Source organism: Leuresthes tenuis, unplaced genomic scaffold (genome assembly GCF_036924035.1).
Source record: "Leuresthes tenuis unplaced genomic scaffold, fLeuTen1.0.hap1 SCAF_9, whole genome shotgun sequence".
NCBI lineage: Eukaryota > Metazoa > Chordata > Actinopteri > Atheriniformes > Atherinopsidae > Leuresthes > Leuresthes tenuis.
Genome location: NW_027325363.1, coordinates 15,888,679 through 15,902,621, shown reverse-complemented (window position 1 = coordinate 15,902,621; position 13,943 = coordinate 15,888,679). Strand labels below are relative to the sequence as shown.

The 13,943-nt window shown below is 40.2% G+C and overlaps 1 protein-coding gene across 1 annotated transcript in view; it reads right to left on the bottom strand.

The window, feature by feature from the left end:
• LOC140314383 (solute carrier organic anion transporter family member 1C1-like) overlaps positions 1 to 13,692 on the bottom strand; it is a 34,095-nt gene extending 20,403 nt beyond the window's left edge. The window contains exons 1-3 of the mRNA XM_072392549.1: positions 13,328 to 13,692; positions 8,023 to 8,195; positions 314 to 455 (exon numbers count right to left, since the gene is read on the bottom strand). Of these exons, the coding sequence (XP_072248650.1) occupies positions 314 to 455; positions 8,023 to 8,118 (238 nt within the window). The 5' untranslated portion in view covers positions 8,119 to 8,195; positions 13,328 to 13,692. The remainder of the gene's footprint in view (positions 1 to 313; positions 456 to 8,022; positions 8,196 to 13,327) is intronic.
• Positions 13,693 to 13,943: the final 251 nt, after the last annotated feature.

Sequence of the window (13,943 nt, the reverse complement as noted above, 5' to 3'; positions counted from 1 at the left end):
AGAAGCTATGTCGTAAAAAGAATCTTACAAATTCTATGGTTCGGCTGTCCGGAGCTTTCAGAGAGCTTGAGGCTTGTGTATTATGTCCTTGCTCAACACTGTGACTCACCACACACAGACACATACACACAAACACACCCCTCTGTCCTCGTCTTGGAAGCCTGATGAATCCTTTATCTGCAGCTTGAATATCTCAATGACCCATTCATATTTACGCCCCAGAGACAGCTAGAAAAAAAGGGAGGCGAGCCCACGACACAGACGCAACAAACGGAACAGCAAAATAACACTAGTGAATGGCAGGCCCACTTACCTATCTCGAAGCTCCCATCAATAACACCTATTAGGTAACTGGGGATGTCAAAGCGCCTCTCCAGCTGAGTTATTGTGCTCTTCATGTAGCTCCCCGACAGAGCTTTTGCAAAATAAGCAAAGGACAAAGCTACCAGAAACATCTGGGGAAAACAGTGAGATGAGAAAACGGAAGGGGAAAGAAACAAGACAAGGATTTTACAAAGATGCACACTGAAGCCAAAAACATTAGCTAATGCCGTGTTTCAAGTGTATTTTCATTCTCAGTAATTTTTAATTTTTTAATTGGGGTGATTTTCCACTAAGAATGGACACATACCAATAATACCTGGAGTCAAATTTGACTATCGCTGTAAATAGCTTTAAAGATGAAACTTTTCTTCAAAATTATTATCTAAAGTCAGATAATTTTTTTAAGTTTAATTATTTATGGTCTCAAAACAAAGGAGAAGCTTAAATAAAGTCAAGTGTACTCCTCAGTATTTTTTTTTTTTTTTTTACAGGCAGTGTGTGTGAACACAAGCAATCAATGCAGCAACAGAAGAGGGTTTTGTTGTCATGAAAATGCGCACCCATTCTCCAGTAAACACGCCTTTTCTCTGCATAGAAGCTGTTTTAAGGATACATCGGGTTCACACTTAGGTGCTCATTTGAAAAAAATGTGATGCTGTATTTTGTGGTGAGGACGCTGGTGAGGTTTTTCCTTTGATGACTGGCTGCATGGTTACACGATGCCCAACGACTAGTCAGGACAGCTTACTTTGCTGTCAAACAGGGTTTGTCATTTTTCCTTCCCAGCAAACACAGGGAGTTCTTTCAGAAAGGTGTCTTAGTGTTCAAGACTTCAGCTACAAGTAAACAGCTGAAAACACTTTACAATCTTCTCCCGGTTTGTGAATTTTATTAAAGCGTTGACATTTGTACCACCTGGCCTTTCCTAACAATGTGTGTGAATTGGACATAGTCCTCGCAAGCTATCTAATTAAGATCTGAGCCCTTAGTAAAGGTTATCTATCTGCAATTCCATGGGATGCCCAAACCTTTGCATGGTTCCCCTTTCATTTTCAACTCTTTCCACTGAAAACAACACACTTATTTGCCCCTAAATGTGTAGAAAGGTGTCTTGCTCTTGACTTTGGAAGATTAGTTCATTTTCTGTTCATTACCTATAGCTTTTCTCAGAGACAGCAAATATTACATATGGCGCTGTATGTCCACTAATCTTTAATTTGAATGAACCACTGCCAGCATCTCAGGAATAACAAGAGTTTCAGATCAATGTAATGGCAACAATTTGGGAGAAGAATAAATGCAAGTCAGACAGCATGAACTGTCAACAATGAGATAATAACACCCGAGAGTTGATGGCACAGGTGGACATGTGTGTGATCCCTGATTGTTCACTTCAGCGATTGTCGGTGCATTTCAGGTAAGCACCAAATTCAGGAGTCCAGTTTCAAGTGAGACAAAAGCACATTCAGTCTGAAAAAAATGCAATCATCCAGACGGTGATAAATTTAGTAGAAACCATACCATGAGACTGGCACCTAAAATAAAAATATGAGAGGAAGAGGCCAAAAGTGGATTCAGCCAAGCCAAGAGGAAAAAAGTGAAAAAACAGATAAAAATCAGTCCCAAAAAAAAAATGGTCCCTCTTCACAAACCAAGGCAATCTAATAAACATATTATATGATGCCAGACACCAAAAACAAATTCTACTTTATTAGCTTCAAAGCAGACCCCAAACTGATTTTTTTTTTCCTCCACAACTTGCATACAGACAATAGTCTTTAAAAGGTGCTGGTCAGGATTATCCAAAAGGATGCATACAAAAAATAATATCAGTAGATTGAAAAAAAAAACAAACAAACAAAAAAAAACAAAAAATCTAATTGCCATGTTTCAGCAAAGAGCTTTGGAACAACTAAGACGCTACTCTTAGCCTGTAGTTAGAAAAGTGCTTTGTGAGGTCAGCTTGATGGGAAAATGTGCTATATAAGTACAAGTTATGCACACATATGAACAAAAAAAAAGTGACAGTAGAAAAACACATAAAAAAATAAATACAAACACCAAATAATTGAATTGTAGTTGTCTTGGAAAGAGAGAGGGTCGTACTGGCTGACTCAGATCAGTCAACAAACATCCCACTGAAAGGAATAGTAACATGGGCACAGTACGCTACCTTCCTCTATCATACACTGTTAAAAAAATATTCACCATCAGATAAAGGCAAATATATATATATATATTGTGCTGGAAACAATTCCTGAGAATCTGAATCGCATTTTTGTTTGATATGCATATCCCTGATAAATTTTCAGTACTGGCTGGAATGGACTGTGGATAAGGATTCTAATACAGCAATATGGAGTTAAGTATCCTGTCATAAAAGACATAGCATGTATATTAATAAGTCAACAAGTCACTACAACAATAACATGTCTCCACAAACACACTAGGAAACCAGTCTGAGAACCTGTAGCATTTAAAGTGTAAAAAAGTGTCTTAAAGACCACAATGTATAGCGATGCAATAAAATCAGTCTGTGAGCTCATAGGGAACCATAACGAGGCTAACTACAGTTCCTGTGATATCTTGATTTCATGTGGAATTGAGAAAGTTGTGAAGTTGCCCTGAGGTGGTGATCCTGTAAAGATATGAAAAAGTTATCTTATTTGAAAATGAAAATTCTGGATCACTTGAGGAATTAAATTTTGTCACCACTTCCCCTTCTATAGACTCTCTCATAAATATATCAGTTTTTGTAAGTGTATAGCAGGATTTATGTACCTTGCTTTTTTTTTTTTTGAGTATTTACTGAATCATTTCATAATTCTGTAGAAGTGTCTTTTGTATGCTTCTTAGTCTTTCTATCTGGTTTCCATGGAAACCAAAAAGGCGGATTGCTTTAAGAGCTCACCTGGACAGAGAGATGTCAACATGACCGATTTAGTTATATTACACTACGGCTCAGTGTATTCAACTCATTGTTGCTTGCTCCTTTTTAGCCAGTTTGCCTCATGAAAGGAGAAATAATGGCGGTGACGTCACCCCCATGACTTCCCATAGCAGAGTTTAGACAAAAGAAGAATACGATCTTTGTGTTATCTTTAGACTGTCTATAATCCCCCTCTGTCTGCCTGAGAGCTTGTACGTAAGTAATAGTTTGTGGCCTTGATCACTGATCTTGTAGCGCATCTCACCCCCCTCTTACAGCAGAGCACATGAGAGTCACATTAAACCCATGATGTGACAGACATGCCTTCATCATAGACACAACAATGTCTGTGATTTACCTATACAACAGCGCATCATATAATCATCACTGATGACAAGATTTGGCCCTTTGACCATTTAGTGGTATCTGAATTGGAAGCAGCTGACTATACTATTAGTTCCGGTGAAACCACATTAGCTAAGTTAGAGAGGGAAGAAGAAAGTCTGGGTGGATGTCTTTTTTAGTATCTTCAACAACGTATGCAACATGATCAGGAGTTTGAGGTTGTGAAATAGTAACAACTTGTCTTATTTCCTCACACAGAGCACTTATTTAGATGACAGAGTGGGAAAAAGCCCATTAATGCAAATAGGCCTCTGTTGAAATCATGCTGGGCACCAGTGCTGGATTTGGGGCATTCACACCAGTAGCTCATCACATGTGCATTTCCTGAAGGGATTAAATTGCAAACAAGCATGCATAACCATTTGTTTCACTGCTATTTCTAGGCAAGCCTCTTTTTTTCCAAGCAAATCAAAATGTTTTGATCAGTTATTTGTGCAAACTAATCAAGATATAATCGAGGCTAATGTCAGTGAAGGGGAGAAGAGGAGGAGGCTAGTTTGCCTCTAAAAAAACACTGTATTTTTTTAGTCAGCTGCGACCCTTCATTAAGCCTCGGTGGCACGGTTTCAGTTGGTGCAATATCCCTGCATAGCCAACACTTTGATGGTGCCAAGCTTAAGTCTTAAGCAAATACAAGCTGTCAGTTCAGCTATTGCTCAAGAGGACTCTGTTTCTACCGGAGTGAGTGATGGAATCCCTCAGAGATGCGTGTTTGTAAAAAAACATTCGCAGACACTGTTTTTCACCTCTGTATTTTGCAGGTAGCACGGCTGATAGGATTTACTCATCCATTTTACTGTGCCGACGGGGAACCAAACTACTTTCAAAGGACATAAGAAGAAATCTGATTCAGATTTATTTGGACTGCGACTTGTCCCACTTATTTCAAGAGAATTATTTTCATCCGACAAAATCTTCCTGAACAATGATCGATTGGGCCAAAACATTAAGCTATTATAAATATTTCACATACATCAAACCTGGGTTTTAGGTATGAACGTGTTAATTTAACTCGTGATTTGCAAAATGCTTTTCAATACTTTAGATCTTCTTTGGAGATTCACTCTTATATACAGTACATATATATATATACATATATATACACTTCTACAAAGCACATCTTGCACTAGCATCTCTATTTTCTCATATTTCAATCGAGAAATATGCTATGTTTATTTAGAAAAACATTAGAAAAGATGTTTGATTAGAAACATGTTATACATTAGGACTTTTTGCCACACATCTTAATATATAGTTAATTTGTGGTGCTTTTATAAGCCTCATTCGGTTTCTAGCCTCTCATGCACCTCTTGCTGTGGCTTACTTACCTCCTAAGTGGTGTGTGATTAGAGAGAACAAGTGCTGCATACAATATAGAGTCGACATATATATATAAGCAACCCTTTATGAGTATGTGTGTCAGAGAAAGGGCGAATGAAAAATGCATTGTTAGACTGTAGAACCTACATAGAGTTGACAGGTGTTGTGAAAATGTGGACCATTTACCAACATTACATTTTCGGATTTTGCAGCAATGGCAATCGTTGAGAAGCTTCTGTGCTATACGTTTATTGTCATGAAGGTTTGTCAAATCCACATTCAGGGGAAAAGAAATGTATCACCGTGATCACTGAAAGTAGAAAATGAACTATATATGATGGAATATATTATTAGAAAGCGCTAAGGGAGTTCTAAAATGGTGTATGAGGCAAGAAATAATTACAGAGTGAAGAAATACTGAGACATTGTGGCACCAAAGTCCTGCTCTTATTGGTGGAATTAACAAAAAGCAGAGAATAACATTCAGCACCGGATTAGGATCGAAGCGGACTGTGCCATATCCCACCCAGCCGCTCAGGGAACCAAACAATCCTGAGAGGAAATAAGTCTGTCTTTCCACTGGAGTCTGTATTATGATAAGCTGTTTGAACACCATTGTCTCACATCACTTTCATGTGGAAAAAAGCCACAAGAATGTCTGATCTTATATAGGGCTTTGCTAACATTTTTTTAAGCATTTCTATTGATTTACTTTTAGAAAAAAGGTTTGTTTAAGGCGCGGGTCAGAAAAGACAAAGAAGGAAAGCCTGAGGTGGTCTATTTCTTTAACACTATGAGATTTCAAATCATGTTCAACATCAACGTTTCAATCAAAATAGACTGAAAAGTTGATAGCTGCTTTTATGTTTTACAATGGCAGCAAAAGGCCACAAGACCAACATTATTGTAAAAAAAAAAAAAAAAAAAAAAGGTCACATTTACCAAGAACAAACCATTAGCTTGAATGTAACTGTCCCAGTCCATACAGCCCTAATTGTAAAGAAAAATTTCAAAACCTTGTCTTTTTAGTGCACTGGCCAAGTGTTTAATCAACATCCAGCTCCAAATCCAGCTCCAAATGACTCTGCAGTAGTCATTTGGCATAGGAGTAACAGTTATTTTATGAGCTTATTCAAACTAGATTTGATAAGAACACAGCCCTTAGGAGAAAATGCTTATTCTCACTTGGGGTGCTGCACTCTGGGCTGCAAGAGTGGACACAGCTAATTTTTTCACTTTTTCTTTCTGACATTGAGGTCCTGACATTGACATCAACAGCTCTGAGATAACAGAGAATTGCTGATCGCCCAATCTCATACATTTCTGCAGGTCTGGTCACAAATAATCAACTAGTTCAATTACCTCAGAAAGTCAGAAACTGTGGTCCAGCACAGCCTGTAGGATACAGTGTTGTCGTAGTTACAAGCTTGGGACATGTAGTTACTGGAATAATTCTGAATACAGTGGCGCCTACAGAGCATCAAGCATAAACATGGTACAACTGAAAATGGAAATGGCTTTAATTAGCTTGTTTTAGGTGATTTAACCAAATTCAGAAAACTTTTCCTGTAACGATTGTATAAGTGACATTGAATATTCAAACAACACAAAGAAATCAGAATTGTTTTTTCCCCCCACAATTCTGATGACCATGCTGGGGTTAATTAGCAGTTAAGCTTTGCATTTTGAATAACAAATGTTATCAGTAGTATCAACACCAGTTTAATGTCATGCAGGTCCCTCTTCATGCTGCCAAAACAAGCTCTAACCCTCCTGAATCTTCAAGCACTCTAAATGGGCCTCTGGTGTCAAGTACCAAGACATTAGCTGTCACTTGTGAAGTGAAACCTCTGTGGATCAAAGTTGTTTTTCCACACAAACTTCAGACTGATATCAGGAAGATTTAAAGGCGAAATGATTACTTTGAGTTCTTTGTTCACAAAGCATCCAAAGAATTTCCATTGCGCCAGGCAACATTATACCACTCAAAGAGCCAGTGGGGTTTCCCGGGAGAACACTACCCAGAGCATCACACTGCTGTGATGCTGCTGCCGTCCTGCCCTCCTTCCATAGTGCATTCATTTGCCACCTTTTCCTCAGGTAGAAAACACCCAATCGCCCAATTGATTAAAGAGAAAAGAGGTTTCATCGGGCCAGATCACCTTCTTCCAAGGGCCATTGGTGCTTTTCTTAAGTTTACGAGCCCTTTGAAGGCACTTTTCGGTAGGTTCAGGAATTAACAGTGACGTGGTCGTGCGGACTCATACACAGCAAAATTAGATATTGTGGATTCTGACATTTGAGCTTGAAGACATTTGTGCTATTGGGGTTCTTCTTTGTGGCCTAACTAAATTGCTCATACTGTACACGTCAGTTGGCCTTAAGCTCCAAATATTCTCTTATTGCTTTAAAAAAAAGCAGTCTCTGTGCTGTTGTGTAAAAGAGATCCTGACTGTGAAATGTCAAAACTGCTGTTGTGAATCAAAGAAAAACCTGATTGCTGAAGAGCTATGTTTCTCCATCCTGAACCCACGTCTAAAGGAATTACAAAGCTGTCATAAAAGCCAGAGGAGGTGCAACAAAGTTATTTGTGATATTTTTTGAACCACTGTTCCATATTTTCCAGTTTGATTTCTTTTTTTTTTTTAAATGCAATAATTACAACAACCAGTATGTGGAAAAAGCCAGAATGTTCAGCTGTTAAATTAAATAGCATGTTTGATTTGTTTTTCTTTATTAATCTACAAAATATAACTGCTGAATGAACACAATGGTGGTGATTCTATATTTATCCCTGGAGTGGTAACTTCACATAAAGACACACAAGTTGAAATGTTCACTATTCCTTTGCCATCATCCTCGTGTAACTGTTCCCTAACTTATTGCAGTGATAAGGTAATTTAGTTAGTACTGGCCTCTATACACACAGATGCATACATACTAGGGGAGCATGTGACTCTCCAACAACACACGCAAGCACACATACAGTTTTTAGCTGGTGCTTGGTAATCCTAGCATTCATAAAGACATGACAGTTTGTGTACCCTCAGACTGGTGCAGGGGGAGGTGCGAGGTTCGCTGGTCGTGCCTCCACCACGACCATTCTCCTGCGCGCGATCGTCCTCAGCTCTGTCCTCCATCCTCCAGATATGTCTTCACGTCTCCTTAGCAGAAGTCTCTCAGTGAATGTGATTTCTTGGCACTGAGGCATGCAACCCTGCAAATGGATAATTCAAGCATGTGACCCATTTCTCATCCTCAGGAAAAAAAAGAAAAAAAAAGAAAGAAAGAAAGAAAGAAACGTACCCACAGCAGCCGACACAAGGAAGACTAACACACAAACTGCAACATGCCAGTTTCTATTTTGTTCCGGAGATCTTAAGACTCCAATCACAAGTAAAGGGTCAACATTGTACAGAAAGAGAAGACGTGTGCATATTTTCAGAGGAAAAAAAAAAAAGTTTTTGTTTCAAGTTAACTATTTCACGCAACTATATCAAGCGTTGAACATTCCAACTTATCAAACCACATACCTTCTTGTATTGTTCGGGCAGCTACTGAGATCATGAGACCAAATATCATGAAGCTTAAACTGGGGCTATGAAGTCTGGTAAACCCATAATCTTAAGCCTAAGAGCCTCAGTGCACTGAAACCAAATATAAACAACGTCAGAGGGGATTTAATTTGCTATGAGATTGATAAGGAGAACTTTGGTTGCTTTAAGTACCAGAAATACTGGTTGCCAGTGTAGTAACTTTTTTTTTTCTTTCTTCTTTTGTACACGAACTGAGACAAATAAATGTAAATTTCTAAAAATAATTGCTCTCACCCGCAATTACCAACCCGTTGACCAGCCACCTCATGCGAGAGGATGAGAGCGACGTGTTTTTGCCTTAATTTGCAGAATGAGACTTTCAGGTGCACATTGATGTTCACTTTTAAGCTGACACAGCTCGAGGAAGGCAACAATCCAGTGCTTTTATTATTAACCCATGAGACTGCTACACAAGTCCATCAAAAGCATCAGAGTGCCAACATGCTGCCACGTAATTGTCTTGTGCAGAACTTTTGCAGCCTCAACTAGAACCTTTGTGGTATCTATTTTTGGCTGCTCTGCTTTGGCTGCCTTTACCCTGTGGATGTGTGATGTATGTGATTATTAGGAAAGAATGTCGAGGTGATTTGGATTTACCGTTAGCTTTTTCATGTCTTTTTAAAATCACTGGCGTCATTTTAGCTTTCTCTAACAAGCATGCTGTTGACCCACTTTGGGTCTGTCAATCTGTTTGAAGACGCATTTGCAGCAGGGAATTCCTGAAATAACACACGCCGTGCCTGAAAGCCGGGCCAAAGCATAACTGTGTCACTCTCAATAGCGGTATATCGTCAACGGTGATCGTAGCGGCAGTCGAATGAACCAAACAAGGAGAAAAGAAGGGTGCTGACCATTCAGTAGTCTTATAGCTTGTGCTTGGAATAAACGTTGCTGTTAAAAAAAACAACAGAACTTCAAAGTCCCAATTCTTAGAGTTCATCTCAACACAACTATTTTTCTCCTGCTTGCATCATGCAAACACATTCCAGCTCATGTAGCAGCTATCTTATACGGGACTTCATTCTGTCTCCTATTAAAACCATCTGTAAAATGGATGAGGAGAGATTCACTATTACAGTCCAGAATTACCGTCCGAGATATTTCACGGTGATACATTGAGGAATCGAATTCCAAGTCATGTGCATCTATACAAATGCCTTAATTAATGCTTTCAAGTAACCTTACTGTGAAACATTGTTATCTCCTTGTGCTTTCACTTGCTATTTCCTCACTGATTTAAAAATGACAAACGACTTGGTTAAGGTTAGGCATTTAAAACAAGTGGGTTAGGGTTAACGTTACGGCTTGTGTTTAAAAACGACCTTGTAATAATGTCTCGTATCAAAATCTACATCTGAGCTGAGTCCCACCCTCTCGGCTGATCACACAAAACGTGCTGGACGCACAAACAGAATGTTGGATAGCACAGATTCCGTCTTTGTCGGCGTGCATACTTGACTATTTCACGATTTTTTTGTGAGACTGAGCCAGTCTCCTTCTCAAAGTTCAGGTGAAATCCAACTAAATAAAGCAACTCTGCCCCCTGTTGACATTAAATGCTACCTGTACTGACCTTTGCTTGTAAGTTTAGAATCCGTGTGGTTAGAAGGCCCTGCAATGCAAGACTTCTTACTGCTGCGAGGGATGCCTCTTGAAGCATGTCATAAGACAGCCATGCAACATGTGAGTGTTTTTTGGCTTAAATCAGTAGTTATAGATTTGATTTTTAGATTATCAAGGATCAGTTTGAGCACAGCTGCAGTCGGACAAAACAGAGCATGGGAAAGTGCAAGTCAAAAAAAGTGGATACTTTAAAAAAGGACACCGACAACAACAGAGCAACACAGATACCCAAACCACAAACTTCCATTATTATTATTATTCAACCTATTCTTTTATCCCAATCTCTATCAAATTAAAAAGACTGAAATAAACGTCTCATTGTATCCCTCTCTAGCATCTCCTTTCCATCTTTTTTTTTTTTCCACAACCTCTTTCTTTTCAAATGAACCATTCCTTTGTAAGCGCTCACATTTGTCTTGCTTAGTTCACATATTTCCCTTTTCTCCTTCCTCAGCCCATGTCAGCAGTCATGTGAAGCAGTGACTCCGGGGGAGCGAGCTGGTGACTGCTATGCAGAAAAGAGCGCTAACATAACACCATCACTGGTTCTGTCGGTGAGGCTGACACTGCTGCTACACGAAACATTCACATTTCCCCCCTCTTTTTTTTCCTGTCCTCAGGTTCAGGCCAAGCTAAAGAAGCTCCCTAACTGCAACAAGTTGCTCTACTTGAAAGGAATCAGACCAACCCTAGCTTTAAGTAAACCAATGGAAAGCACATAAGTAGCAGGTTCCTGATTCATTACTGAGGTTGTCTTCAACCCAAGTTACTTCTCATTCTCACAAACACTGTGCTGGAGTGAAAGCAGAGTATCAGCAGATGTAGCAAATGGGTCATTTCAGCGGAAAAAAATTCTAATAGGGTGACTTGTTTTGTACTCAATGTGGACTATAAAATATTCATGATACAATATTTACCTTTCAGTTTTCATGAGTGAGAATAAAGCACGCACAGAGGTCCTCTTACAAGCTTCACATTTACTCACTTTTACATGCTGAGCACATTTGGTTTTTTCTATTATCGAAAAATATACATTACTGTGAGCTTTCAGTAGATCCACCACATGCACTGAATGACTGGTTTAGCTGCTTTCTCTCCCCACCAGCCTGCCCTCTGCCTTTTCCTCCTGCTTATCAGTTGACATACGTTAAATGGCATGAGTCCTCTCCTCTTCTATGCTGCGCTCCATATCTCCATACAGTTTACATCTCCATAAATTTGTCTCTGTGTACACCGGAGGTTGATAATCACTCTCTGCTGAATCCTTAGCGTGCTGCTAAAGGGCAGCACCAGAAAAAAAAAAAACAGAAACCGTGGTTATGTCCTCACGATGTCAGTGATACCAACTGAATTTATTGGGAGTGACAGTTTCACACAGTGAATTCTATGAACAATGACACGCATATGACACAAAGGAACAAGGTGACATGTGTCTTTTGTTAGGAAAAAAATCACAGCAGCCGGTGCTTGTCAGAAAATACATCCACATCTTTTTTTTTTTTGCCACAAGGCTAACCAAGACACTTACTCAAAACATTAACCAGCAAATGTTGCCTTTCTTATAAGATTTAATAGAAAGAGAGAGGGGGGGGGCACACATCTGATCAGGAGTTATAAATTAAAGCTCCTCTCCTCGTCAGAAACCAACTAGGGCTGAGCGGCATACCAGAATTTAAATGTATATTGGTGGTTTGTCAAATAACATGCCAAATCAGACTATAGCGTTTATATCAGCATAATCTGACCCTCTGTTTTGCCCTGTGAAACAAAGTGTCTGTGTGATCATTTCGTCTCACTCGGGCAGCTCAGGCTTTGCCTTTGACTTCTGCATTGGTCTCCAACAAGGTCAGCTCCGGGCTGCTTACAGATTCTCATCACTGTTACAAGTTTTTCAGCCCCCCCCCCCCCCCTTCCAAAAAAGCAACTAGTAGGCTATGTCATATTATGTTGAAGAGTGCCGCTGAAGTAGTGAGAGAGTGAGCTCGCGCTCTTCGTCCTTCACCTGTTTGCCCGGCGGAACACTCGTATCACTCGGGCTCAGTCAAACTTGATTCTATCGGGCGACATTGCATCTTTAAAAAAATAAAATAAAATCAACGACTGCTGGTGGATTTCAGTGGCCATCTCTGACTCGCGGTGTTGTCGGATAAGAGAAACACAAGGAACGCACATGAGAACGATGCGCGTCACTAAGGTTCGGCTGAATGAAAAAAAAAAATGCACGAGAGCTGGGATGAGTGGAAGAAGAGTAAATCCATGTTTCTAGATTACATGTTATGGATTACATACTATGATTTAAAAAATGACATTAACGAAACAGCTTAACTTTAATAAACATCTCGTTACCACCATCCTGCCTGCATTCGGCACAGCGTCCGCACCATTTCGACCACCTCTCTCGTCTGGTGATGAGAACATAGAGGCGCCACCGGAGCCAGCTTTCACAGCCGCTCAGACAACATACTGACATGACCGTGTTACTGCAATGTGGTAAAAAAAATAATAAAAATAAGACCTCAATCACGCCATTATTTGCTGCTGCTGGATGACCTCAAGTGGCGCTCCAGCAGCTTGTTTTGCAAATAAAGCCATCGCGACGACCAGAGAATATACAACTGGAGGGAGTATGGAGGGAGAGACGGAACAGAATCTGGAAAATAAAATAGAACTTTTTTCTTTTAAGTTACAACATTTTTGGATGATCTGGGAGTAGGCGAGTTATGAGGGAAACGCTCCCTGCTGTTTAAATGGCAGGATGCGCTTTGAGCTCCTCTGCGTGGATCACCTGCAGGTGCTTTCAGGAGGGGGGGTCCTCTTCATCTTTACACCGTCACCTAATGTTTCTGAAATTATTGCGTTTTTATTTGATTTTTTTTTACTTGTAGCTTACGTCTCCACTGAAACAACTCCGGATGAGAGTTTTTTTTAGGATGCCTTGAAGTGAACACATCGCAAAAGTGCTTATATCCTAAATGAGCGCGATCAAGTCAGGCAATAATCCTCTGGCGGTCATGCAAAACAAAACAAAAAAAAGCCTATTGCCATCTTTAAATATAGACACCCTGATTCATACAGCTCGGATTTCCTGCAAAGAACAACGTGATGCTGAGCTTATACAGACATCACTCACCTTGGCGTCCTTTTCAAAACAAGCGTCGAAGTGACCGAGCTTCGCGGATTTCTGGACCAATCGGAAGCGCGAGTAGTTTCCCTTCAGCCAGCTCCTGTCAAACTTCTCATATGGTTGGGTGAGAGGGAGAAGCGCCGAGTCTCGTCTTGAATTATCTGTGACCGACGTGTAGCGTCAGAGTTCATTTCCAGGCGACAACAAGGTTTTTTTGTTTGTTTGTTTGTTTGTTTTTTTATAGTCTCGTGACACGCATGACTTCGCCGCCTCGAGCCTGTTGTTGAAACGCAGTCCGGAGATGAGGTGAGTCGGATACGCATCCACGTGAGCGAGATCTCCACAGCCTCCCGACGTCGGACTGCTTCTGCTCACACACAGGCTCCGGCACAATATGCTTCCAGAGAGGCGGGTGTCTTAATCTGAAGCTCTCTCTCTCTCTGTGTGTGTGTGTGTGTGTGTGTGTGTGTGTGTGTGTGTGTGTGTGTCCCTGTCTCTCTTTCTCGTCCCCAAAGCACAACCAATATTCAAATCGTGCTACATTTAATCTTGTGTTTGCGAGGTGACGGAGGTTGGGTAACTCACCAGCCACGAGCGTTCTAAAAGGAGGCACCACTCAAGC